At 38.7% G+C, this 26,509-nt stretch overlaps 1 protein-coding gene across 20 annotated transcripts in view; it reads right to left on the minus strand.

Moving 5' to 3' along the window:
- PTPRQ (protein tyrosine phosphatase receptor type Q) overlaps positions 1–26,509 on the minus strand; it is a 212,930-nt gene that overhangs the window by 94,554 nt on the left and 91,867 nt on the right. For all 20 annotated transcript variants that reach the window (XR_012156732.1, XM_073327659.1, XM_073327658.1 and 17 more), the window contains 7 exons: positions 25,359–25,637; positions 21,730–21,912; positions 20,776–20,877; positions 18,457–18,577; positions 15,982–16,142; positions 14,611–14,756; positions 72–240 (listed from right to left, as the gene is read on the minus strand). Coding sequence is in view for 19 of the 20 variants with exons in the window: in XM_073327659.1 (XP_073183760.1) it covers positions 72–240; positions 14,611–14,756; positions 15,982–16,142; positions 18,457–18,577; positions 20,776–20,877; positions 21,730–21,912; positions 25,359–25,637 (1,161 nt within the window). In the remaining variant the exon portion in view is untranslated. The remainder of the gene's footprint in view (positions 1–71; positions 241–14,610; positions 14,757–15,981; positions 16,143–18,456; positions 18,578–20,775; positions 20,878–21,729; positions 21,913–25,358; positions 25,638–26,509) is intronic.

The following is a 26,509-nucleotide window of genomic DNA, read 5'->3' on the forward strand; positions in this document are numbered from 1 at the left end:
GTTCTAGAACTATTTCATAATGAAAAGCTTGGACGTACATTTGAAAATTTAAAATAGAGATGTTTACATACTATCTTGATCTGTATACACGTGCATTATCTCACTGGTCTTGTTTCCATTTCCAAAGGCAGTGTCTGCAGTTAACCACACCGTATAGTAGCTGCATTTTGCCAAATTGTCTAATACTGCAGACAGAGATTTATTGTCAACACCACTGTCAATGTCTTGCCTGGTGAAATTCTAAGGAAAAGAAAGGAGAAGGGTATCATCTTTTACGAATAAATTAGTATTTCTTTATTACTTTCATTTTCTCTATCTATCCATCCATCCGTCCACCCACCCACACAACTCAGACCATTTACTAATCATAAACAGACACTTCAATTCTCTAATGCTCAAGTCAGCCACACTGATTCCTGTTTAATGCAGTCAAATAAATCATAGAATCATAGAATATGAGGGTTGGAAGGGACCATCAGGAGGTCATCTAGTCCAACCCCCTGCTCAAAGCTGGTCCAATCCCCAACTAAATCATCCCAGCCAGGGCTTTGTCAAGCCTGACCTTAAAAACTTCAAAGGAAGGAGATTCTACCACCACCCTAGGTAACACATTCCAGTGCTTCAACACCCTCCTAGTGAAATTTTTTTTCCCTAATATCCAACCTAAACCTCCCCCACTACAACTTGAGACCATTACTCCTTGTTCTGTCATCTGCCACCACTGAGAACAGTCTAGATCCATCCTCTTTGGAACCCCCTTTCAGGTAGCTGAAAGCAGCTATCAAATCCGCCCTCATTCTTCTCTTCTGCAGACTAAACAATCCCAGTTCCCTCAGCCCCTCCTCATAAGTCATGTGTTCCAGTCCCCTAATCATTTTTGTTGCCCTCCGCTGGACGTTTTCCAGTTTTTCCACATCCTTCTTGTAGTGTGGGGCACAAAACTGGACACAGTACTCCAGATGAGGCCTCACCAATGTCAAATAGAGGGGAACAATCATGTCCCTCGATCTGCTGGCAATGCCCCTACTTATACATCCCAAAATGCCATTGGCCTTCTTGGCAACAAGGGCACACTGTTGACTCATATCCAGCTTCTCGTCCACTGTAACCCCTAGGTCCTTTTCTGCAGAACTGCTGCTGAGCCATTCGGTCCCTGGTCTGTAGCAGTGCATGGGATTCTTCTGTCCTAAATGCAGGACTCCGAACTTGTCTTTGTTGAACCTCGTCAGATTTCTTTTGGCCCAATCCTCTAATTTGTCTAGGGCCCTCTGTATCCTACCCCTACCCTCCAGCATGTCTACCTCTCCTCCCAGTTTAGTGTCATCTGCAAACTTGCTGAGGGTGTAATCCACGCCATCCTCCAGATCATTAATGAAGATATTGAACAAAACCGGCCCCAGGACTGACCCTTGGGGTGCTCCACTTGATACTGGCTGCCAACTAGACATGGAGCCATGTTTATATCTTTTCTATCTAGTTTCTTATGTAGACATTACACATTTATATGGCTGAGTCTCTTTCTAACTTGGCTTTGTTTATCCACTATTTCTTTTTTTTGAAAAAAATATTCTGTAGAGTGAATGTACTTACACATATCAAGGGGGAAAAAAACAGGAAGTGTACCAACTACAAATTATTGACAAAAAGATACCCCAGCAGGACTAAAGTCCCTGACTTTCTTCAGTATTAATGTCAAACACTTTATTCAAACTGATAGAGACTGTTACAATAACTGAATTTTACATTACCCACTAGAGGGAACCCATACATTACTTTGCTTATAACAGTACCAATTTGGAAACAGAAGAGAAAAAATTAATTTTTTATGTAAGAACTATTAAATGCAAATAATCTCAATGGGTCAAATCATCAGTGACTGAAAGGAAGATGACCCAGGAGAACCATGCAATTCTGCAGTGGTACAGGAATTAGGGACCCTATTTAGGGGACATGCACCCATGTGGCAGTCAGACTCTGCTTTGCCAGGACTTCCTGTGACTCTACCTTGTATTCAGGGTAGAGGGACAGGTCCCATTCTATGACTATGCATATCCACCAGCCACTCTTCTCTATAGAGCAGTGAGCATGTGCATTAGTGATCTGGACTAACACTGCCCTTATATTTTAGAGGCAGCTGTGATATGTCCCCAGGATTCTTCCCAATATCCTGTTAAGTGCACAGTCCAGCCATTTGGGCTGATTTTTAGTTCCAGTATTTGGCTCTACAAGCACCAACAGTTCCTTAAAATCAGAGTTAACTTACTGGGGTTTATGTCTTGTTAAAAAAGGGGTTGGGGGCAGCGATAGAAGGGGGGAGTGAAGAAGTTTCTTTGTTTTTTAGCAATATATATTTACAGAACTAGCTGATTTACTAAAATGAGATTTTTTGTGTGCGTGCACATTTGAGGATGAAACATTATGAAACTGCAAAAAATGGCAATACCATTTTCTAAAGGAGGCACTGTGATTCTTTACCAACTTGGCTGTGACTTCTCCTGTGAAGGCTTTTAGTTTTTCAACAAATAATCTTAATGTCTATTACCCCTATGTCATAATCCACATACATTTAATTTAACATTTGACTAATTTCTTTACTTTCATGCTGGTGAAACTATTTTACTTCTGTGAATAACACAGGGCCAAACTCCACTGACTTCAATAAGATTTGCATGTGAATATCTGAAGGCTGAATTTAGCCCAAAGTTATTACAGTGAAATATCCTACATTGACAGCACTGGAACACAAAGTCCTCTTCTGGTACATTGAATAGGTGCAGGACAAATGGAACAAGAAAAATGTCTCTATGCCAGCCCATTAATGTACCTGAACCCTGACTTGCAATTTGTCTATATTAGGAAAAGAGGACGAGGGTAGGTCAGAGTTGCCCAGCAACAATCCAGACCTAACCAAAACCTTTTCCCGAGGGTAGATACAAGTTAATGCCTTTTGCCTCAATGTAGCTCAGTAGTTCTCAAACTTTTAACACAGCAAGCCTGAGTGCGACCCCCTGTCCTTACATATTAAAAACACATTTTTTATATTTAACACTATAATAAATGCTGCAGGCAAAACAGAGTTTGGGGGTGCAGGGTGACAGCTCACGACCCCCATGTAATAACCTCACAACCCCCTGAGGGGTCACAACCCCCAGTTTGAGAACCCCGATGTAGCTGATTAAAGTTAATGCTAGTGGGAATCTCACTTTGAGTTTGTGTAAATGACTATACAAGATTCAGGGCAATGGAGAATCAGGCACAACATACTTAAATTAAATTTTCTGATGTCCAGCTATAGAAAGATAGTGAATCACTTGTGAATGAGAGCACCATTCCCTTTGTTTCTGATGCAGGGGATCAGACAAAGGGCAGGAATTAATACCCTGACTTTTAAAGATAAAATTTCCAAGTACTGAACAGAGTTTTAACTTCTGGATTTAATAGTTCACCAGCTATAAATCTCATGCAAAGCTTTAAAAATGTATCTTTATATTTTCTCAACAGTTTTGCATTTGGACATAGAATGCTGTAGTGAACCTACCTGAAAGCTATAACAAAACACTATTTGGTGGTTCATTGAAACCCTATTTTGAAGGGAGTGTAGTTGTAGCCGTGTTGGTCCCAGGATATTAGAGAGACAAGGTGGTGAGGTGATCTCTTTTATTGGACCTTCAGTTGGTGAGAGAGATAAGCTTTCAAGCTGTAGAGAGCTCATTGTGGATCGAAAGCTTGTCTCTCTCACCAACAGAAGTTAGTCCAATAAAACAGATCACCTCATTCACCTTGTCTATCTATTTAGAAGGGAGACCATTTAGTCTGGCAGCCAAGGGGCAGATAACTACTCATGACATGACAAAATATTAGAAAAGCATGCACAGATAATGAGGGTGACACGAAGAGCTACTGGGATGCAATCTGCAAAATAATGTAACTTGCACTAATTGTATTCTGGGGATTCATCATTATAGGACATTTTACAATTAATTCTGGCTGCAGATGAAAGCAAACTGCTTAGGACTTCTTGGCAAACTGAAGCTACAACTGAAAAAATTTCTTCTTCTGCTTCCTTCCTTAGTCAACACACAAAGAAGTTCTGGAATAGCAAAGTATCAGATTATTAAGAGCAGATAAGTGTAAGCAGTACACACAACCAATAAAAGCGTGTGCAGAAAACAATATTCTTCTTGGCCCAGGAAGCATTTCCAGCTACATAATGTCATAACCAGTGATATACAGACATCACAAAGCTTCTAATCTTAAGAATAAGGTTGTGGCACTGCTTTGCTAGTATAGTTTCTTTCTATTCTCTCTTGCTCTGGGCTTGTCTTCACTTCATTATTAGTTCCAGTTAGAATACATGAAGTACTCCACTTGCGTTAGCCTAGGTTGAGGCCACACGACAAAGGCTACATCAGCCATCCAGCTTTCATCCAAACCACATCACATGATCCATTGTCTACAGCCAAGCTCTAAGATACAACAACATTTGCTCCAATCCCTCAGACAGAGACAAACACCTACAGGATCTCTATCAAGCATTCTTAAAACTACAGTACCCACCTACTGAAGTGAAGAAACAGATCGACAGAGCCAGAAGAGGAGCCAGAAGTCACCTTCTACAGGACAGGCCGAACAAGAAAGTAACAGAACATCACTAGCCGTCACCTTCAGCCCCCAACTAAAACCTCTCCAGCGTATCATCAAGGATCTACAACCTATCCTGAAGGACGATCCCTCACTCTCACAGATCTTGGGAGACAGGCCAGTCCTTGCTTACAGACAGCCCCCCAACCTGAAGCAAATACTCACCAGCAACCACACACCACACAACAAAAACACTAACCAAGGAACCTATTCTTGCAACAAAGCCCATTGCCAACTCTGTCCACATATCTATTCAAGGGACACCATCATAGGACCTAATCACATCAGCCACACCATCAAGGGTTTGTTCACCTGCACATATACCATCATGTGCCAGCAATGCCCCTCTGCCATGTACATTGGCCAAACCGGACAGTCTCTATGCACAAGAATAAATGGACACAAATCAGACGTCAAGAATTATAACATTCAAAAACCAGTCAGAGAACACTTCAACCTGCATGGACACTCAATTACAGATCTAAAAGTCGCAATTCTTCAACCAAAAAACTTCAAAAAAACAGACTTCAACGAGAAACTGCAGAACTGGAATTAATTTGCAAACTGGACACCATTAAATTAGGCTTGAATAAAGTCTGGGAGTGAATGAGTCATTAAACAAACTAAAAACTATTTCCCCATGCTAATTTTCCCCCTATTGTTACTCACACCTTCTTGTCAACTGTTTGAAATGGGCCATTATGATTATCACTACAAAAGCTTTTTTTCTCCTGCTGATAAGAGCCCACCTTAATTGATTAGTCTCATTAGAATTGGTATAGCAACACCCATTTTTTCATGTTCTCTGTGTGTATATATATCTTCCTACTGTATTTTCCACTGCATGCATCCGATGAAGTGGGTTTTAGCCCACAAAAGCTTATGCCCAAATAAATTTGTTAGTCTTTAAGGTGCCAAAAGTACTCCTTGTTCTTTTTGTGTTCACATGGTTGCAGTACTGACTCAAGCAAAGGAGTTTGCCTTCTGGGGGCATGTCCCTTGGTTCTTAGCACTGCATTATTCCAAGCTGTTCCTTCCAAACTTCCATGATGTATTTCAGGAAAACATTTTTTGTACCTCCTAGTCATATGGGTGCAAGTAGTGTTCACCTGGAAGCTTACTGCAACACCTCACTTCCACACATGTTGATTGTCTGCATTCTGTTGGAAAGCCCTGGATCCAACTCTTGAACAATGGGTCGAATCCATGGCTTCTTCTAAACCAGCTCTCCTAGTCTCCATGCTGGGTTTACAGTGGCAGAGGCAGCTGGTGTGAGGCTAGAGATGGCAGCTCCAGGGGCCCAATCCTTTCCTCCCGTCCAGTTCCTAGTTCCCCTTGCTGGGTAAGAGCAGCAGAGGCAGCTAGTCTATGTCAGTGTTCCCACAGGAAAGATTTCTCTTAAAGTGCATTTACTGCGATGGTGATGCTGGAATAAAACTGTGTTAAGTTCCCCTCCCTCTCTAGTGCGGCCAAAGCACTCACAGAAACAAAGGATTCAACAAAGAAAGATTTTATTCAAAATAAATCACACTAGCAGTCCTGCTGCTTTAAGCCAAGTGTCATGCACACAAGCGGCACTGTGCCGCGTCACATGTATGGAGAGTGCACATGGTCATCACTCCACCATTGTTGCACGGGGGTGGGGTGATGAAGGTAAACCTAACCATGGGCGCTTTCCTACAGGAACTGACGAACCCCGCCCCATCCTGAGGTTGCTGGCTGCAGCTTGTGGGATCATGGAGGAGAGCGTGTGGCTGTAGGATGAGTCTGGTGCTGAACCTGGGCTGGTACAGGGGCCAGGTTGTTCTGGCACCTGCTGGCCATAATGCTCAGAAACATGACCATTTGCTTCCGACTCTCCTCACACTGCTGTTGGGTGTCTTGCTCTTCCATGGCATGGTCATGGGCGATGTCATCATGTGCTCTTTTCTTCAGCATCCTTTCAGCTGCAGCCTGGAATTGCCACTCCTGCTCCAGCATTTCCGCCTCTGAAGTTAGAAAAGGCAGTGACACCTTCCAAAGTCCTTATGCATCTCCATCAGCAGGCTGTCCCTGGTTTTCTTCCTTCTGCTTTCTGATTCAGTAGCCCAGTACTGACGGTCAATAACCTTCTGCAAGGGTGGGTGATATGTACTTGTGCAGATGGGCCTGTAAAGCGGAGAAAGAGTACTTAAACCTTCTGTCCATGGTAAAAAAAAACCCGGAAAATATCTTCCCTTTAATTTTGTGCATCGCAAGCAAGGTTTAAGTGGAAACCTTTATCTCAAGGCCTCCCTTCACTTGGCTCCATCTCCCCTTTGCTAACTTCCAGGTTTCCTGACCATATCAACAATATAAGTGCTTTACGTATCCTGGGAACAGTGGTATGGACTGTCTCCTTGAATGCTGGAACTCTAGTTCCAGCTTGAGAGAGTGCACACTACTATATATGCACTCAGCAACTGCTTGCACTCATCGCCAATCCTGCCTTCACAGGCATTTGTATACTTGTATTAATAATGCTTGGTTTGTGCACATACAGCAGTGTGTTTTACAATAAATCTCTATTAATGGGTACCCAGGGGTGGAGTGATGGTTTACCATGCCCATCAAGGAATGCAGAGGCACCAGTAGCTGAAGCACACCCTCTAAATGCCTCAGAGGGAAGGGGGAAGTGGAAATGGTCGTTTCCATGTCTAGAAGGGAAACTATAATTGGCATTTGCCTGCCCTCTCCTACACATCCCCCAGTAGAGACTGGTCCTATACAGGCAATGATGGGCCCCTTATGGCATTTCTCCCCAACCATAACCACAATGGCGAATTGAGTCCTCACCTGGCTGAGACAACACTGGCTCATCTGCCGTTTTCTCCCTGTCCCATTTCTCCCTGATCTGTTTCTCTGTTTCCTCTCTGGAGTCCTGGGTGAGTTGGAGTGGCTGTGGCATCTACTGGTGACCATCAGGCTCCACCTCACCTAAGATCGTTGTGGCAGGTGAGAGTCCTGGCTCTGGGTCATCCTAAAAGTCCTCCATCCTCAGTCAACTTCCCCAGGGATCTTTGATCTCTCCAGGGTGTAAATGGGTTCCATACTTGGGGCACTGGAGAACATGCAGTTGAAGTGGTTGTAGTGCAGCGAGCTTGTTGAGGTCTCCCCAGACTTGGAGTTCTGGTGCTGTGCCCGGTGGTACAGTGGCTTCAGGGATTTCATAGCAGAGCTAGAACAAACACTAAAGATGAGGAGAGCCCCAGGCAAAGCAGGGGTCTGAATGTTGAAATGGGGTATTTATGTTGGCTGCAGATAACCCCTGTTCTGAAGGCGGGGTGGATAGACAACAAATAACCTGGACTGGAAATTTTGGGAACTCACTGGGGGAGTCCCAGCATCTGAGTTACTAGTTCAAGGTTCAGCAGCACTCAGGTGTCAACCCACACCCCCTTGTGGACTAGCTGGCTTGACTGTAAAACACGCTTAATTCGGGGTAGAGATTTTTGTACACGGATGCTCATTGGGTTAAGGACAACATTCAAGTTATACCTCGAGCAAACACTGCAGTAAAGACAAACCCTCCCTATCTCCAGGCTCTTTTTCACTTTGTGTATGGCTGTATGCGTAGTGAACAATAAACACCTGGTAAACCATAGGAAGCCATAATGCTATTCCAAGAAAGAGAGAATGGCAAGAAACAATGTTACCAACAATGCTACTCCACACCCTCACTCTCTCAAGGTTATGATCACTGAACATCAAGAGGCAATCTCAAAGAAATAAAAAGGATAGCACTAAAATTTCAATTATGTGGATAGAAGTGTCTGGATGAATTAGTTAAAATGACATATTCACTTGAAAGTTTTGTGCCTACTCTTGTTACTAGTGACCCTCACTAATTACGATACTGAAAAATATTCTTTTATTTTCCTCTATTTTTAAAATTTGTTTACTTTGAGTATATAACAGTAGTTCATTATTTCAATGGAACCACTCAAATGCTTGTAGTTAAGCACATACATAAGTGCTTTACTGGATGTGGGGGCTTCACTGTTTTGTGGATACTCTTTCCCCAGGGCCTGCAAAAAGAGTGTTTACCAGTAACAGCAGCAGCCAAGCTGGAAGTGATACAGAGAGAGAGGAGGCAGGAGAGTTCCTGGAGAAACAGAAAAGAGGGGCAGGGCAGAGGAGTGGGCCTCAGCGTGTTTGTTGTTGTTGCTGTCAGGCCCACCCAAAAGATCCATATAAACATCAGCGAGGAGCAGATAATTTTTTTATTAAGGAATTTTTAAAATGCATGATATACTATTTAAAGGAGGCTCTAACAATTGTTTTTAAAAATAATTTAGTTTAAATGAAATCAAGGGAATAGTATGCCTTTTAAAACTTCAGTTAAAATGCATTTAAGTTACTCAAAATAACTGTAAATGACTAATATAAATATGGAAAAAGAGGTTTGGTTAGGTCATTCACCTTAAGAGAAAAAGATTTAAACTCAGCTAAAACATCATTACATAAAGTTTATCTGTAAATAACCAATATATTAAGGCAGAGCTGAGCTTTGGACCTGATAAAGCTGACAGCCACAGGACTCCTAGCTGTAAGAGGAGCTACACATGTAAAGGAGAATCTCAACTTTCATTAAGACAGAAGCATGGGTCAGATCCTCTGCTGGTGTATACTGGCATAGCTTCACTTCCATCAGTGTAGCTCTGTCCATTTATGCCATCTGACAATCTGGCTCTGGGTTTCTAGTTCTTTTCCTTGTAAGTCTAAACTGGTCACTAGGGTTGAAAGGAACAAGCAGCTGAGCACCATTTCTGTGGTAGGAAACTGAGACCAAAGATTTCCCTACCCCAGCACACACTTATGAAAACTAGTTAGTTAAATCTGAGGTATATTCCAAATAATCATCTCTCTAATCCTCCCTGCAAATCTCAGGTCAGCTCTGTGCATATGTGACACTGGTGTGCAGGAATAGGTAATATTTTGGAGGTAAAAAAAACTGTTTTGCAGGTCTGCCCTAAGAAAGCTATTGCCAGCTCTGATTAAAGAAATACAGAATTTGGTAAAACAGGACAGGCATTCAGTTCATTTCAAAAAACATACATGAAGTTTCCTAACTGGTAAAGGCAGGTAATTGTGAAGGTGTAAGATCAATTTTCAAGGTAAAGAAAGTGAAAAACCCAAGTTATCTGGGCTTCTAAACTCTCTGGCTTAGCTTTTGAATCATTTAAACAAAAAGTATCTTTAGCAAAAGAAAAATTAATACACCATCTTTATCTTCATTGTGGCTTGCTTCTAAATCAATGATCAAATATGGAGATAAGGGCATTACAAACTTTTAGCAATTACTGTTAACCAAAGTAGAAGTAAAAAGTTAGAGCTAGTGACAAAACATTGCCGACTTTTTGTAGACGAGAATCAATAAATAGCGATGTGTACTTGTTTTCAACCACAGAAGCGATGGTTTGTAGAATAAAGTATATGGATAGATTTCTTTTTCTAGCACAAGGTGCCATGTAAAGAATATCTGAAGCAACCAACAAAGTTCCTAAAATTGTAGGATGTAGAAATTATATGGTGGAATGACATCTCTCATTGTGTGTTTGTGTTTTATTTCTGAATTTTTATTATGTAAAAATTCATGAAAGCTGTTGCTACAGAAGTAAAAAGGATGTACAGAATCTGAACTGGTACTGATTATCATAGGATAAAATGGATTCAGAAAAATAGCTGCATCAAGGTATGAACTTTTAGCGAACCACATTAGAAGTTATGATCAGTTAGAAGCATACACTGGGCATGCAGTAAGCACCACTGTGAAAAAATGAAACATGGACATGCAAAATGTGCAAAGGAAAAAAGTAACTTAGATTAAAAAACATTTAAAAACAAACTTTTTCAAGATGAAAAGGTTAAACAGTCCTTCAAATTGAGGGCTGTAACTGACATTAAATGCCAATTTGAAGTCTGGGTTCTCTGAGGTCATAGGTTTACATTGTGCCATCACCCAATTCACCCTGTTCTCAAAGAGAATAAGACACTTATGCATACCGTGGCCTGCTCACAGGACTAGCAAATAAGAGAAGCAGAGGGGATGATTTGATGTGTATGCTTACAGTCATATTTCAGATAGGCATGCACCCATAAACTCAAACCCAACTACTAGGTCTAATTTTACTCCTATCAGACTGTGCGACCAACGTGCTTCTAGCTAACTCACATGCTAATTATTACATTGTGAGTTCCTTGGGGCATGAAATGAGTCTTTTCTATGGCTCCCATTCTGCAATCAGATCTATGAGGGCAAAATCTTACACTCATACAGAACCCCACAAATTTAAATGGGGTCCGCATGAGTGCGATGATTGGCCAGCACAGAGCAGATTGCAGGAGCAGGGCCTACATTTGCAGAGTGACATGTAAACATATATCTTCAGGAAAATAAATACCTAAATCCAGTAAGCACTAACTGTAAAATTATGCCACATACATCAGATTTCATATTTTGTACTTTGCTGTCTTCACAACTTTACATTTCTTCTTTTTCTTCTACAAACACAAAACTTTTAACCAAAATTTGTTAAGGAAAATTATATTTTTTATTATATTTGCATATAAAGAACAAATAAATTATATACATTCTTGAATGACATGGATATAAACAATTAAAAATTCATATCCTGGTTCATGAATAGAGCTACTCAGCACTATGGTTATACAAATAAATAAATAAATAAATAAATAAAATATAGTTAATATTAGGGCTGTCAAGCAATTAAAAAAATTAATAGTGATCAATCACACGATTAAAAAAATTAATCCCGATTAATTGCGCTATTAAACAATAATAGAATACCATTTATTTAAATATTTTTGGATGTTTTCTACATTGTCAAACATATTGATTTCTATTACAACACAGAATACAAAGTGTACAGTTTATATTTATTTTTATTACATATATTTGCATTGTAAAAAACAAAATAAATAGTATTTTTCAATTCATCTAATACAGGTACTCTAGTGCAATCTCTTTATCATGAAAGTTGAACTTACAAATGTAGAATGATGTACAAAAAAACCCCGCATTCAAAAATAAAATAAGTAAAACTTTACAGCCTACAAGTCCACTCAGTCCTACTTCTTGTTCAGCCAACCGCTCAGACAAACAAGTCTGTTTACGTTTGCAGAAGATAATGCTGCCTGCTTCTTGTTTACAATGTCACCTGAAAGTGAGAACAGGCGTTTGTATGGCACTGTTGTAGCTGGCTTCGCAAGATATTTATATGCCAGATGCGCTAAAGATTCATATGTCCCTTGATGCTTCACCCACCATTCCAGGGGACATGTGTCCATGCAGATGACGGGTTCTGCTCAATAACAATCCAAAGCAGCGCAGACTGATGCATGTTCATTTTCATCATCTGAGTCAGATGCCACCAGCAGAAGGTTGATTTTCTTTTTTGGTGGTTTGGGTTCTGTAGTTTCTTCATCAGAGTGTTGCTCTTTTAAAACTTCTGAAAGCACACTCCACACCCCATCCCTCTCAGCTTTTGGAAGGCACTTCAGATTCTTAAACCTTGGGTTGAGTGCTATAGCCATCTTTAGAAATTTCACATTGGTATCTTCTTTGTATTTTGTCAAATTTGCAGTAAATGTGTTCTTAAAACAAACAACATGTGCTGGGTCATCCTCCAAGACTGCTGTAACATGAAATATATGGCAGAATGCAGGTAAAACAGAGCAGGAGACATACAATTCTCCCCCAAGGAGTTCAGTCACAAATTTAATTAACGCATTATTTTTTTAACAAGCGTCATCAGCATGGAAGCATGTCCTCTGGAATGATGGCTGAAGCATGAAAAGGCATATGAATCTTTAGAGCGTCTGGCACATAAATATCTTGCGACCATGTGAAGACCTGTTCTCACTTACAGGGCACATTGTAATTAAGAAGTGGGCAGCATTATCTCCCATAAATGTAAACAAACTTGTTTCTCTTAGCGATTGGCTGAACAAGAAGGACTGGGTGGACTTGTAGGCTCTTAAGTTTTACATTGTTTTGTTTTTGAGTACAGTTATGTAACAAAAAAAATACGTTTCTAAGTTGCACCTTCATGATAAAGAGATTGCATGAGGTGAACTGAAAAATACTATTTCTTTTATCATTTTTACAGTGCAAATATTTGTAATAAAAATAAAGTGAGCACTGTACACTTTGTATTCTGTGTTGTAATTGAAATAGATCTAAAATGTAGAAAAATATAAAAAATATTTAATAAATTTCAATTTGTATTCTATTGTTTAACAGTGCAATTGTGATTTTTTTAATTGCAATAAATTTTTTGAGTTAATTGCATGAGTTAACTGCAATTAAACAACAGCCCTAGTTAATATATATCATGCATAATGTTAAGATGAGCATGAGAAGTACCTACACAATAAACGACATCCTAATGCCCAGATTCATAACAGATAAACAAATGAATTTCTCCCATGCTTTAATACAGTAGACTAGGGACCGGCAACTTTTGGCATGTGGCCTCCCAGGGTAAGCCCCCTGACAGGCCAGGCCTGTTTGTTTACCTGCCGCGTCTGCAGGTTCGGCCGATTGCAGCTGTCACTGGCTGCGGTTCGCCGCTCCAGGCCAATGGGGGCTGTGGGAAGCAGTGGCCAGCACATCCCTCAGCCTGCGCCACTTCCCACAGCCCCCATTGTCCTGGAGGGGCAAACCGCAGCCAGTGGGAGCTGCAATCGGCCGAATCTGCGGACGCGGCAGGTAAACAAACTGGCCTGGCCTGCCAGGGGGCTTACCATGGTGGGCTGCGTGCCAAAGATTGCCGATCCCTGCAGTAGACTAAACCTATTTGTCTTCTGTGTTTTAAAATAATGTTATAATTATGTTAGAAAGAAAACCTGTTTTCTGCAGAGACATTTACTAAAGAGTAACAGAACATGAGGCAGTATTCTATCCTTCCCTATGGCAACACTATCTTCTGATTTTCATTATTGCACAAAAAATACATTAAAAACATATATGTACAAGCATATCATTTCACTAGGCACATATAATTTCACTTTGCAGCCTAGAACACTGGATCATTTATTCTGCATGAAATTTACTCTTTTTTTGTATGCATTAGTCTCCTCATGCTTAATAGCATAAATGCTCCTTGAGATGCACAGGAATTTTGAAATTGCAGGATACCACAAATATAATTTCGAGGTGAGGGTTAGGCTAATGCACTGATCCATTTAATAATATGTGTGGCAAATTGCTGGCACTACTATGATGGGTCTCACGCTTTCCATTTTTTTGGGGGGGGGTGTTTCAGGGCACCATTTCTTGCCCCTGAACTGGGGTATTAACTGCCCCACTAGTGTCCTAGAGGAGGGGAGAGGAGTGGAGAGGGAGGGACCCGGACCCGCCCCCTACTCCGGGTCCCAGCCCAAGGGCCCCAGGGATAGCAGTAAACCACTTGAACTAGAGGTTCCTTCCCCTGGGCTACTGCCCTCTCCTGCCCTTCAACTTGTGGGGCTTCCTGCCCTCCCTCTGCACAAACCAGGTGTCCCTTTACCTAGGGTCTTGGTCTTCTTAGCCCACCGCAGCACTTTTCCAAACTCTCCTCTGCTTCCCTCCAAACTGCTGTCTGCTCCAACACCAAACCACTCTGCCTCAACTCCTCCTCTTGTCTGATTGAAGCAGTGGGTTTTTATAAGGTGACTGGCTTCAGGTGCTTTAATTAATCTATAGCAAACTTTCTTCCCTCTACAGAGAATAAGGGTCCCATCTAACACTCTCCTGCTGCCCTCTGGCCATGCTGTATCACATATGCTAAAAATCAAAATTATCTTGTGATGAGGTGGGAGTGAAAGAAGAATATGACATTTACTGTACAGTTGGTTTAATCTTTTCTGATACATTAAAGATTCAAAGAAAAGTAAATGAATTTCTCGGAACTAAAATCTACAAAAATGATATAAAAAGAAACTTACCTGCATAAAAATTCCTGAATTATTTTTGTAATAAACTGAATAATATTGTATAATCCCATTAGGCCTTTGAGGAGGGGACCAGAAAACCATTATTGATGATGCAGTGAGGTTTCTGTACATGACATCTTTTGGTGGATCACTTGGTGCTGGAATAATATTAAGATTTAGCTTATGTAACATAAGGTTTTGTGCTTTTTATTACCCAAATTTAGACTTCATTGATTTGAAAAAAATCCTGTATTAAATCAAATGTATTTATGAAATTATTGAATATCAGATCCTGTTTCTGGAGGAGGTGGAAAAGGTACAATTGAACTAATGGCTACCATACACTTTGAAAGCCCTGATTTTCAAAGACATTCATTTTTCAGAGAGAGTCAAAGACATGCATACATTTGCATGCACAAATCCAAGTTTATGGACTCAGTGAACCTGTGAAACTTGAGATTTGTAAGTGCATGTACTTACTGTTTTATGCAAATATAAATCCCAATTCATACATGTGCACAAAGCATTATGTATGCATGCAATCTTCTTAACAAACGTGTTTCATGTGTATACAGAGTCCTTTATGCTTGTTTCATTAACTAAAATAAGTTTTTCACACTTTTTACTATCATTAGCATTGCAGAGCCAATACAGCTAGGGAACTGTGAGTTGGATTCTATTATAGATCACACCATCATTCACAGAATTATTGACTAAGATACCGATCCTACAAATGACTATGTGAAGACAAAGCCATGTGCTTATTCAGAGCCACAATTGGGCCAGTGAGGCTCTACAAAGGTGCAGAGATACATGCACACAGTTAATTGAAGGATGGGACCTAAGTTTCAGTGGCAAAATTGTTATTGTTGGTGACATCAGAGCCAGAAAGGAACTAGCTTGAATTTCAAAGTTGAGCGTACAGTGTTGCCTCCTAGAAAAAAAAGACCTTTCACTTCTGAAGTATATGAAATTCATTGGGATCAAATCAATTTGGAATCCCACAATGCCATGTTTATAAAACTGCTTTCCGACTACAACCACTTTACACCTGTGTTTGTGAGAGACACACTAAAACTGTGAAGGTTTTCCTTCTCAGGACCTTATTTCACAGCTTGATAGAACAAAGAGCAATAAAACCAAATTCCCCTCTTTTTACTTCATGAGAAAAAGCAATATAAAAAGCCTTTTAAATTTAAATGTCTTGCAGGGAAATGTAGTGCTCTGTTTGATGAAGAGACATCAGACATTCAAACGTTCTTAGATAGCCAATCAAATGGCAGCTTTCACCTAAGTTATTTTATATGTTTAAATAAGGTTGACACAAACTTATGGATGCAACTATAGATTTTTTATATGATTTATTACGATACATAAACTTACCTCCTTCAGAAGTTCTGAAGCTTATAATGCTACTTTTTATGTTTCCATCCCCAAATCTGGTACTTGTTGTTATATAAATTTTGTATTCATTGTTATTTTCTAGGTCTGTGAATATCAGTGATGTTTCAGTTACATTAACACTTCTTTTTGATATTGTATTCCTAAAGAAGAAAATTGTTACATATATACATTTTCATGACAAAACTGCAGCATGGTATAATACATTTTACTAAAAACACCACAGAAAACAATATTGTCATATACAGAAACTCATAAAATAGAAATAGAACTTTCATCTACAGTAAATCCATTATATTATTCAAAAAATTATCAAAGATGTTGAGTTTAAAAAGGCACTTCTCACAAATCAAATAAGAAACAAGCCTTAGCCAAAACTACAGAAATTCATTAGCGCTAGATAGCTAACACAACTGAAACCAACATTTCTTAAATTCCTGTAACTTATAAATATTGTATTTCTTGCAAGAAAACCATTAAAAAGTGATTATTTTGTTTTACTATTAGCTCACATTTGAGCTCTTCATTGTGGCTTCCTGGCTTCATTCATTCAATGCTAAATTTTCTACAGCTAATGTAACATAGTTGTTAGAATGTTTAGATAATTTTCTTCTACACTTTCAAATGCCCCCCATTCACTATCTTTGCCTCTTTACCTGGTATTAGGAAGCTCTTGCATTAGTTATATCCACTGGAAAATGTCGCCACTAAGAAAAGTTGTGGTTCAAGAGCTTGTTTGCCATATCAGCCCTACTAATTAATTATGATTATTTTATAGCACCCAAAAGTGTTCTAAATAATTTTAAAAACAAGGGGTGAAATCCTGGCTCCACACAAGTCAGTGGGAGTTTTCACCCAAGGTCCTTACCTCAAAGAGCTAATCGCAATCTAATTTTACATGTGAGAGGGTATGTGGGGATAAGACACAGAAGGGAATAGATGGAGAGGGCAAGGACAAAGGCGACATCAGTGAAGTTCTGTGGTTACTTAATTTAGGCATCTGCAGATCTAGATGGTTCAATTAACAAGTTATTGAAAACTGATTAATAATGATACATTCTGTAGTAATCACAGATATAATAAGTCTTAAGGAAGGATTTGAATGAAGAAGAAGAAGTTCCTTGATCCTGAATATCCTTAGGTCTTTAAACACAGTATGCATCAAAACCATATTCCTTAACACGAGGGAGATCTGTTTGTGCTACAAGTTCATCCACAGTTCAAAGTTCTCCACTGATGCAGATGACATTAACTCTTGTCAGTACAGTGGAAGGAGCAGTGGAAAGCCAATTTATACTCTTCTGGAGAGTGGGATTACTTGTGTTTACCTTATCATTATTTTAAAGCAGAAGTTCATAACTAAGAAAAAAGATAAAAATTTGCTACCGCCAGGAGAAACTTTTAGGTCACCTTTAAAAACTTTTAGGCCACCTAAAAAAAAGCAAACTTTTAGGTTTAAAGGAGTGCATATTTAGTAGCAATATATCTATAAGAACTCCTCATCTGTAACACAATACCATTTTGCATACATAATTTACATTGCATGGTATGTATTTCTGTAGCTCTTTGCCCCTATGTGTTGGGTAATGGCAATAGAAGAGCACAGCATAAATACAATAACTAACTGTAATCAACAATCAAAATAAACAAGTCAGCATGTGTGAAGGCCGTCCCCAGTAAAGGCAATATGCAGCGCTTACAAAAGGAAGATATGACAAATCTTTAGAACAAGTAGTGTTCAGAAGAAGAGAATGAAAAAAAGTTTTAAACTGGGATTTAAAATGACAATAGTCTTTTTTTGAAGGAGGAAGAGACAGATACCAAGAGGCACGAATATAATATCCAGCACTTATAATGAGTGTTATAACAGAGTTGAGAAGAAGACAGATAAGATGGTATAGTAACAAAGTATTGGGAAGTGCTGAAGTAGCAGGAAACATGATGTGTATAAAATATCACGCTAGGTGGTACTAATGTCAGAGAGTGGACAGGGACTGCTACTATCACAACTCCTTGCTTGCTCAGACCACTGAATGGGAGATGAAACAGCATTTTTCAGTGGTTCTTGGCCATCTCCATTCCATCTTCAGATGGAAATATTAGCAGACCCCAAACAATAGTGTTTGTTGGTGTCTCATTTTATCGTTAATTAGATTCCAAATGGTCCAATTAATATGTGAGGATGGGAGATCACCAGCTAATTTAAATATAAACTCATTTTGCAAAACCCCAAATATTTGAAAAAATATTTTAGATGCTTGTAATCATTTAATTCTACAATTTTCACCTACCCCTATTTAGAGGGGCATTTGTGTATATGAAAGCTAGTATTTTAAGTAACTTATCAATATTCACTCTCAAAAATGTATATTCAACAAGGTCTGTAAGAAAAAACTTACATTCCTTTTAGATTACAGATTAATATTTATCCTCAGAACCATTTCCAGAAAATCTTACCAGACATAAACTGTGTAATAGAGGATAATTCCATTTGGCTCCAGTGGTGGTTTCCATGACAACTTCACAGTGACACCCGACAACTGTTTTACTGAGAGGGATTGTGGAGGTGAACTAGGAGCTATAAAGTGAGAGTGCAGAACACAACAACTTTTGTTAAACAGCTAAGATCTGAGTGGCATGGTTAAGTGAAGTATCTTTAAATAGGATTTTAATTATTTGTGCTAGGAAGTGAATTATGGAAGCACACAGGTACAGTATCCATATCAAATGGTGTTATAGCCAGCCTTCTTTACTTTTTCAGCCAGAAGATAAAGGAAGATTTTTCATGCTAGTGTTAAAACATCTGTTTCTGTGATTCAATGGAAAAAAATATTTCATGAGAAAACAGAGCAATTGGTTTGTCATACTGATTCACCTACTGTCCAAGTATATTGTAATTTTCCCCCTTCTAATAAAAGCAAGAGCTTTTTAGGTGTGAATGCATGTAAAATATAACAAAATAGTTCCCCTGAGGAGAAGTGGAGCTGGAAATAATTATATGAAGCACCAAAAGATGGGAAAATTGATGAGCATAGCATTGAGAGATGATAAAAATGTGGAATACCATGCAGTTAAATCTTTTCACTCCATCAAACAAGGAACACATTCATACATTTAACATGTCATGAAAGAAAATATACATGTATTCAATGAATGAGACACCTGAAATTCATTCTAAGATGAACACCAGACAGCAGTATAACCACTAAGTACTGAGAGAGCACAGCTGAATAAAAATGTTATAATACATTTTTATTTCATTCTAATTAAAATAGTTAAGGTTCATGCAAATGTTGCTGTGATGAAAATGTATCCGTATGTATGCTTAGTAATAATGATATTTTCCACTAAGGTAGGAAGTAAAAACTGTTTTTGTTTTTTTTCTACCAGATAAAGGTATTGCACTGTGTTGTAATGTTAACATAATGTTAACATTACTTTTGTTTTTCAAATTAAACAAAACAGCATCATGTACTAAAAATTCAGGTCATGGCTGTGGTCATGCATGGAAATTGAGAACATAAGCATAGCTATTAGCAAATCTGTGAAGCATTTGGTCTAATGCTCTGAACAGTGTGTACTTTTGAGTAAGATACATGTGGCATATTATAAATATTTTTGTTGCTCTTCCTTTAATTGCACTGTCTTTCTCAACCACAGAGGACAGCAAAAATGTTTTAAACATCTTACTCTCTTAATTTTGCCTGAACAAAGGCTTAATGAAGTCAGTGAATGCCTGTATTTACTGGTAATAAATGGTGACAGCTGTATTTAGTGTTTACTTGCTATATTACCCTTAGTAGCACTACAATAAAAGGTCTATCAAATACTGAATTTCATATGTCTCTGGCATGTCTTGGTTCTAAGATATTATTTGTCTTTAACTCGTATATCTCCTTATTCAGCCTAACAAACTCTTTAGTAAAATACAGAATGAATGTTTGCTCTAAAGAAAAAACATTTTAAACAAATGGCTTAATTTTATACAATTAAACTGTTTTTGATGTATTATAGCAATATTTATATTGAGCAATGTAACATGGTATGAACTGTGGATGAGAGCCTCTGGCCACTTTGGCAGTTTTGCAGAGATGCACCCCCACTGCAGGAACCCCCAGAGGAATTGTGTCTAATGGGATGGAAAGGGAGCATAGATATTATGATATCATTAAATAAAGTGTGGAATACACTCTGACAATGTATGGCCAGCTCTGCTGGCTAGTATGGAGGGCAGTGCCCTGGTCCTACCTTTCACTCACCCCTCCATGCTCAATTTGGGGTGTCTAGTGCCACCGATTAGGTCCTCTGAGCATTAACACAATACTAATAACAATAACTATAAATTCATCTATTTAGAAGCGCCAAAGACTCCAAGCACAAGAACTATGATTGTTCTAGGTCCATGTGCTGGGAGGCAAAAGGAACAGGGTCTGTGCTTTCTCCCTTTGTCCACTTTTATACCCACACAGAGACAACCTCCTTCTGACTTACTGCTGCCCTTCTGTAATAGGCTAAAATAGTAACAGTAAATTAAGGGTTCTTAAAAATGGAAAACACTGACAAGATATTAGAACAATAATAGTGTTGCTTTTCAAATACAGAACTTTTGTGATTTGACATAACTTATACTGATAGAGGTATTAAAGAATAAAGATCCATTATATCTAAATGGAAAGTGCCTATATAAATCAAACGTACAAAGAACTCTGAAACAAAGTTTAAGACTTGTCCACTAGAAGTGGACAATGATATATTGTAATTTCTTTTCTGACTTACCATCTTCATTAGTCAGTATGTTTAGAGGTGCACTACGAACCCCTTCACCCTTGCTAGTGCTTGCAGACACCTCAACTGTATATTTGGTATATTTCTTTAAACCTAAAGAAAGAAGAATGCAGTAAACTATTTTATAAATTCTGAGGGGGATTTCAGTGAATATTTAAAAAAAATAGTTAAAAAACACTAAAGTTAGGTTTCTGAGTACATAAGCAGGCAAAAGTGCTGAGCATCTCACAATTCCCACTAACCTCAAGGTTGATATTAGATGTGCCAAATATGTCTTAGAAGAACGTTTTAAATGATTTTTTCTGAGTCTCACAGCATAAAAATGTCTTGTCCAACAACACCGAAAATTGGAGACCAATTTTCTGCGGGACACAGTCCACATGTCTAAACTTTTAAGTGGAAATTACCCTTTTCAGTATTTCAGAAGCTGGGACATCGGCAGAATCAGATTTATAACTGAAATTAACTTTAGCTATAATCTGAAGTATTTCAATGTCTTCTAGTTTTACAGGAATGTGAAGGCATCTGTTTTTCTTAATATAGAAATCTGCATGTTCAGATAATTAAAAAATCATTTTGTTCCATAAAATGTATTATTGTGTTTAAAACTGAGGTATTAAAATTAAGACCCTGATCCCACAAACACTTACACATGTGCTTAATTTTATACATTTGAGTAGTCCCACTGAAGTCAGTGAAACTAAGCCTCAGAGTGTTTTCAGGATCAAGGTCTTAGTATTCACAATCAGCACTAAATTTAGTGTCAGTCGTGGCTATCTTCTTGAAAAGTGACATTTAATGACATTGGCATATTGAAGTCAAGGTTGTAAACATTAAGTTTCCAACAAACATTAAATATTTCCTTCTGACTGGAATTTGTCAGCATGAACTATACACCATCAACCAACCAAGACTCTATCAAGTTTCAGATTGTTACATACTAACCTGTAACACTTATCGTCAGAAGAGTAGTGTTTATGATTCTTAGCTCAGTTCCATTAATCCCCTGGAGATATACAGTGTACTTCTGTATAATCCCATTTGGAACAGATGGTGGAAAAAATGATAACTCTACTTCTGTAGATGAGATGTTCCTGTAGGTTATGTTTTCTGGTGCACTATCAGGAACTGAAAGAGGAAAATTCAGTGTTAAAAGAGTTAAGTCAAAGTTTTGTTCATTAGTTCAATAAAAAATACAGTATACTGTAAATATTTGATTTTTTTTTACTAAAAACAATAATTTTATAGTTTTACAAGTTGATCTGCAAGGTCAAAAAGACATGAAAAACGTATCTATAATATATAATGCAACTATCTGTATAATGAGGTTTTTTATGTACCGCCTTTAACAAATTGGTGGAATTCTCTTGACAAATGAGCTAAAGACCTTCTCACTCACTTCCCCCAACCCTGTGATGCTGAGCTTCCTCCCTGACACCTTAGTAGCTATCACCATGAATTTCCAACTTGGCTCTCTCTCAAGAAACTCTTCATTGATGTGTTGCCAATATTTTAACAAATGGTTTCCACTAACATTTTTTCCATTTGCCTTTCCTGATCCACATGCTTGCAAAGAGGTAGGGACTGGGCAATCTTTTAATTTTTCCCATTTAAAAAAAAAAACACCTGTTTTCCCAGATCCCAGAACCAGGGAGAGAGGCACCAGCACATGATAACATTGTTTAATCATTTTCTGAAACAAAATAAATATAAGTTTGGTTATCACTGCACAGCTTTCAGATTGTTCAGTTTGACAAGGTAGAGGGGGTAAATAGGTTTTACAAGAGTTCTGGGTTGCCTCCCTAGGAAATATTTTGAAAATACCTGCAATTTGATGCAACCATTTGCATTCAAAATACAAAATGTTTGCTCTTCATGCATCTGAAGAAGTGGTTTTTTACCCACGAAAGCTTATCCCCAAATAAATGTTAGTCTTTAAGATGCCACCGAACTCCTCGTTGTTTTTGTGGATACAGACTAACAGGGCTACCCCCGATACTTGCTCTTCAGATATATTTGTATGAGCCCCAGAGATAAGTCACCTCTGGCTGGGAGGATTTAACAATATCCAGAGAGGGGCTGAATTCCATCAGAGGCTGGGAAATCACTCTAAACAGCTTCCCAGTTTAGTGGTGGAATCTCTCAAACACAATGATGCTTCAATAGGTCCCACTTCCCTCCATACTTTCAATCTTAAAATGCCTGCCTTCCCTGTGATACATCCATCTCTGAAGATCTCATAATGAATGTTGTTGCAGCTTCTCTTCTGTGTCCCACCTAATTCTGGATTCAAACCTATTGTTCTGCATCCATTGCACCCCCAAGAGAGGAGGAAATGAGGACCTAAGGGGCCAGAACAGGTTATAAGGAGTGATCTGAACCTGAAATTAATTTGTTTAGTTTAAAGAATAAGAGAAGGTTTCCAACATTTATTTTTTAACACATACTTATTAATAATACACTTCAAGTACAGGTTTTTCAGGCCTGTTGCTAAGTATACAATACTCTCTTGAACATATTCCTTATCAGGTAAAATCCGTTGTATGAAGCAACGTGTTCAGCTACAAATGGTGGTAACTAGTAAGGGAGGGAATGACCAGCTAGAAGGTTTTAGGCAGTAATTTATTACAGATTTATGTCATCATTAAGACTTTGGTATCTAGGTCCCTACTGACTTTTAAAAACAAATGACAGATTATATTAGCTAACTTTCAGCTAAGTAAGCACAAAGTAGTTTCACTTTTAGAACATCATATTGTCATCTTTGCCTAACCAAATGGACACAGGCCAAAATTTTCAAATGTGAATGCATAAAGTTAGACTCCAAAATACACACATAGAAACCTCCTATCAAATTGGCCTGCTTTTCAGAGTTGCTGGATACCTGTATTTCCCACTAACTTCATATCTCTGTTTCTTCTTTCTTTATCTTGATAAAGACGACACCATGATCTAACTTCCTTCTCTTGCAGTTGCTACCATTCTATTTCCCTTCTCCTATTGATTTCCAAAATCCTAGAGCATGCTGTTCACTCTCATTGCCTTGACTTCCCCTTCTTCAGATGATCCCTTCAAACTTGGCTTTTGTCCTCCCCATTCAATACAATTCCCTTATTAAGGTTCCTAATTTCTTATTTATTGACTCCCCACATCCTCTCCTGTTCCTCTGTATCCCTAAGAGAACTGTTCAGTCTCTTCCTCCATGTCTTCCTTTCACTGTGACCTTATCTATTCCCAATCATTCACCCACCACCTATACACCAATTATTCAAAATCACTCCTCTTCTATACTCCTGACTAGAACTAGGCAAAAAAAATCAGGGGCTATTTTGTTTAAAAATGCATTTTTGTGCTCCAAAACTATTTGTGAATTTAACAAACCTCTTCAGCCAAAAAACAAATGGGAAAAAATTGAGAAAGTTAAATTTTTTCGTTTCAACCATTTGGAAATGTTTTGTTTTGACTTTTTGTTTTGAACTGGCATTTCAAATTCAAATATGGCCAATTTAAAAACAAAACACCAAAATAAGGGTTTAAAACACTTGTAAACAATCAAATCAAAACTGAAAACTAAAAAAAAATTTGTTTTGGGTTGACTAAAAGTTTTAAATGAACCAAAACATAACTGAAAAACTAAAAAAACTATTTCAAATTGACCAGAAACATTTTGGTCAATTTGAAACCAAAAAATTTTGAGTTTTTCGATCTGACCAAAAAAAAAAAAAAATACAAAAAATGGTTTGAGTTCAAATCAAACCCAATTTTTCTCAGCTCTGCTCCAGACATCCCTCTTGACCTCCATCATTTCCTGCATTTCTAGCTGCCTCCCCAACATCTGCTCTTTGATATCTAATCTCCTAATCCCTCTTCCGCCTCTCTTCTCCATGTCTATTGGTATTTCCATTATCCTGCCTGTCTCCCAGACTTGATTTTTCTCTTTCCTTCTCCCTTCCCATTTCAATCCCCACCCCACCCCTAACATCTAATCTTTTGCTACATCCTGTTGATTCCTTGTTAGTATCTCCAAAATCCACCCTTCTATCTCAGTACCCTCTGCTAAAATACCTTTTCCCTGCCCTGAGCAACTTTCATCTTGACTACTGTAACCCTCTCCAGTTTCATTTTACCGCTCCCTTTTCCAAAATATTTCAATAATGTCATTTTACTCTCCTGCTGCTTCAGTCATGTCACCAACATCTGTCTTTGAATTTTTTCACTGGTTTCCTTTCTCTTACCATATCAAATTCAAGCTCTTTGTCCTCAGCAACACTCCTGGCCTTTTGAAATTTCTCCTTTTCTATAAAAATGACATTTTTTCCTCCTGCAGGGCAGGAGAATTTGTAGAAGGCAGGGACTGTATCAGGCTCTACAATACATTACTGGGTCCCATTCTACATCTCTGCTCTCATTGCCCTCTTCTCCCCTTCCCACTCCCTACTCAGTCTTTGCACAGGTGAAGGAGGGAAGCATTTGGCATAAAAAGGTGTATTACAGTAAAATGAACTGGCATAAAATGTCACCACAGGGGCCATCAAATGTGGACAAATTATAGTATGTTTAAGAAATATACTCACCAGTTTCAGAAGTTCTGACAGACAGTGGAAATGATTGATTCCCATGGCCAAGCCTAGTGAAAGCCCTTATGGAAATGTTGTATAGAGTGTATGGTTTCATGCCATTTAAAAAAATACTTGTAGCCGAGGTATTTTTAATAAATAAGTCATTGGCATAATTGTACAGAACTTCATAATGAGTTATGATCCCATTAGGTTGCTCTGGTGGTGACCATCTCAAGTATATTCCTGTTGCAGTTACATCTAATACCTCTACATTCTGGGGCGGAGAGCCTGGTTCTGCAATACAGAATAAAAAGTCTTTGAATTTTTTAACTGATCATATAATAGAGAAATGTTCCCATAAATGTATATATTCCTAATATCTAGACATTTCTAGAGGCAGCCACAGCAAGATCCAGAGCTAAAGGTGATGATATAGTCTCCCCTCCAAATCATTATCACTAAATCCTATCAGTTTTTCACCCTTGTATATCTCAGAAATCCTTCTTTTCCCACCAGTAAAACTGTTGTGCAAACCTTGATTACCTTGCACCCGACTTCTGCAGTCTCTTTAGACTCTCTCTCACGTCACCCACCAATCCATCAAAAATGCAGATACAAAAATCATCTGTCCAGCCTACCTCTCTATGTTCAACTCTTTGTCAAAATCCTCTCATTGGCCTCCTCTTGCCTTTCACATCAAAGTCAAACTCCTTATCCTTGCCTTCAGAGACCTGAGCACAGCTCCTGCGTATTTCTCTAGTCTCCTCTTTTTAAACATCCCCACCCTCTGCAGTCATCCCCTTTGACTTCCCCTACTTTGGCTTCTGTGCCTTCTTCCATGCATCCACCTGTGCCTAGAACCTCCTTCATGAGCCAGACCACAATCCCTTCACCCTCCTCTTTTCCTTCAGCTCTCTCCCTAAAACATACTTTGCCACAAAAAGAAAAAGAACATTGTTGTAAATAATGTTTTTAAACCATGACAAATCCCAAGACGTGCATTACTAAATATAGCAACCACATGACCTACATCTCTGTAACGTTTGTTCTCCCTCCTCCAACCAGTCCCCCGTGTGTGTTGTCATCTCTCTTGCAATGTTGGAACTTGGGCAATGATCCTACAGCCATATTCATGTGTGCCTGTGTGGAGTCTCACCAACTTTAGT

Source organism: Lepidochelys kempii, chromosome 1 (assembly GCF_965140265.1).
Source record: "Lepidochelys kempii isolate rLepKem1 chromosome 1, rLepKem1.hap2, whole genome shotgun sequence".
Classification (NCBI taxonomy): domain Eukaryota; kingdom Metazoa; phylum Chordata; order Testudines; family Cheloniidae; genus Lepidochelys; species Lepidochelys kempii.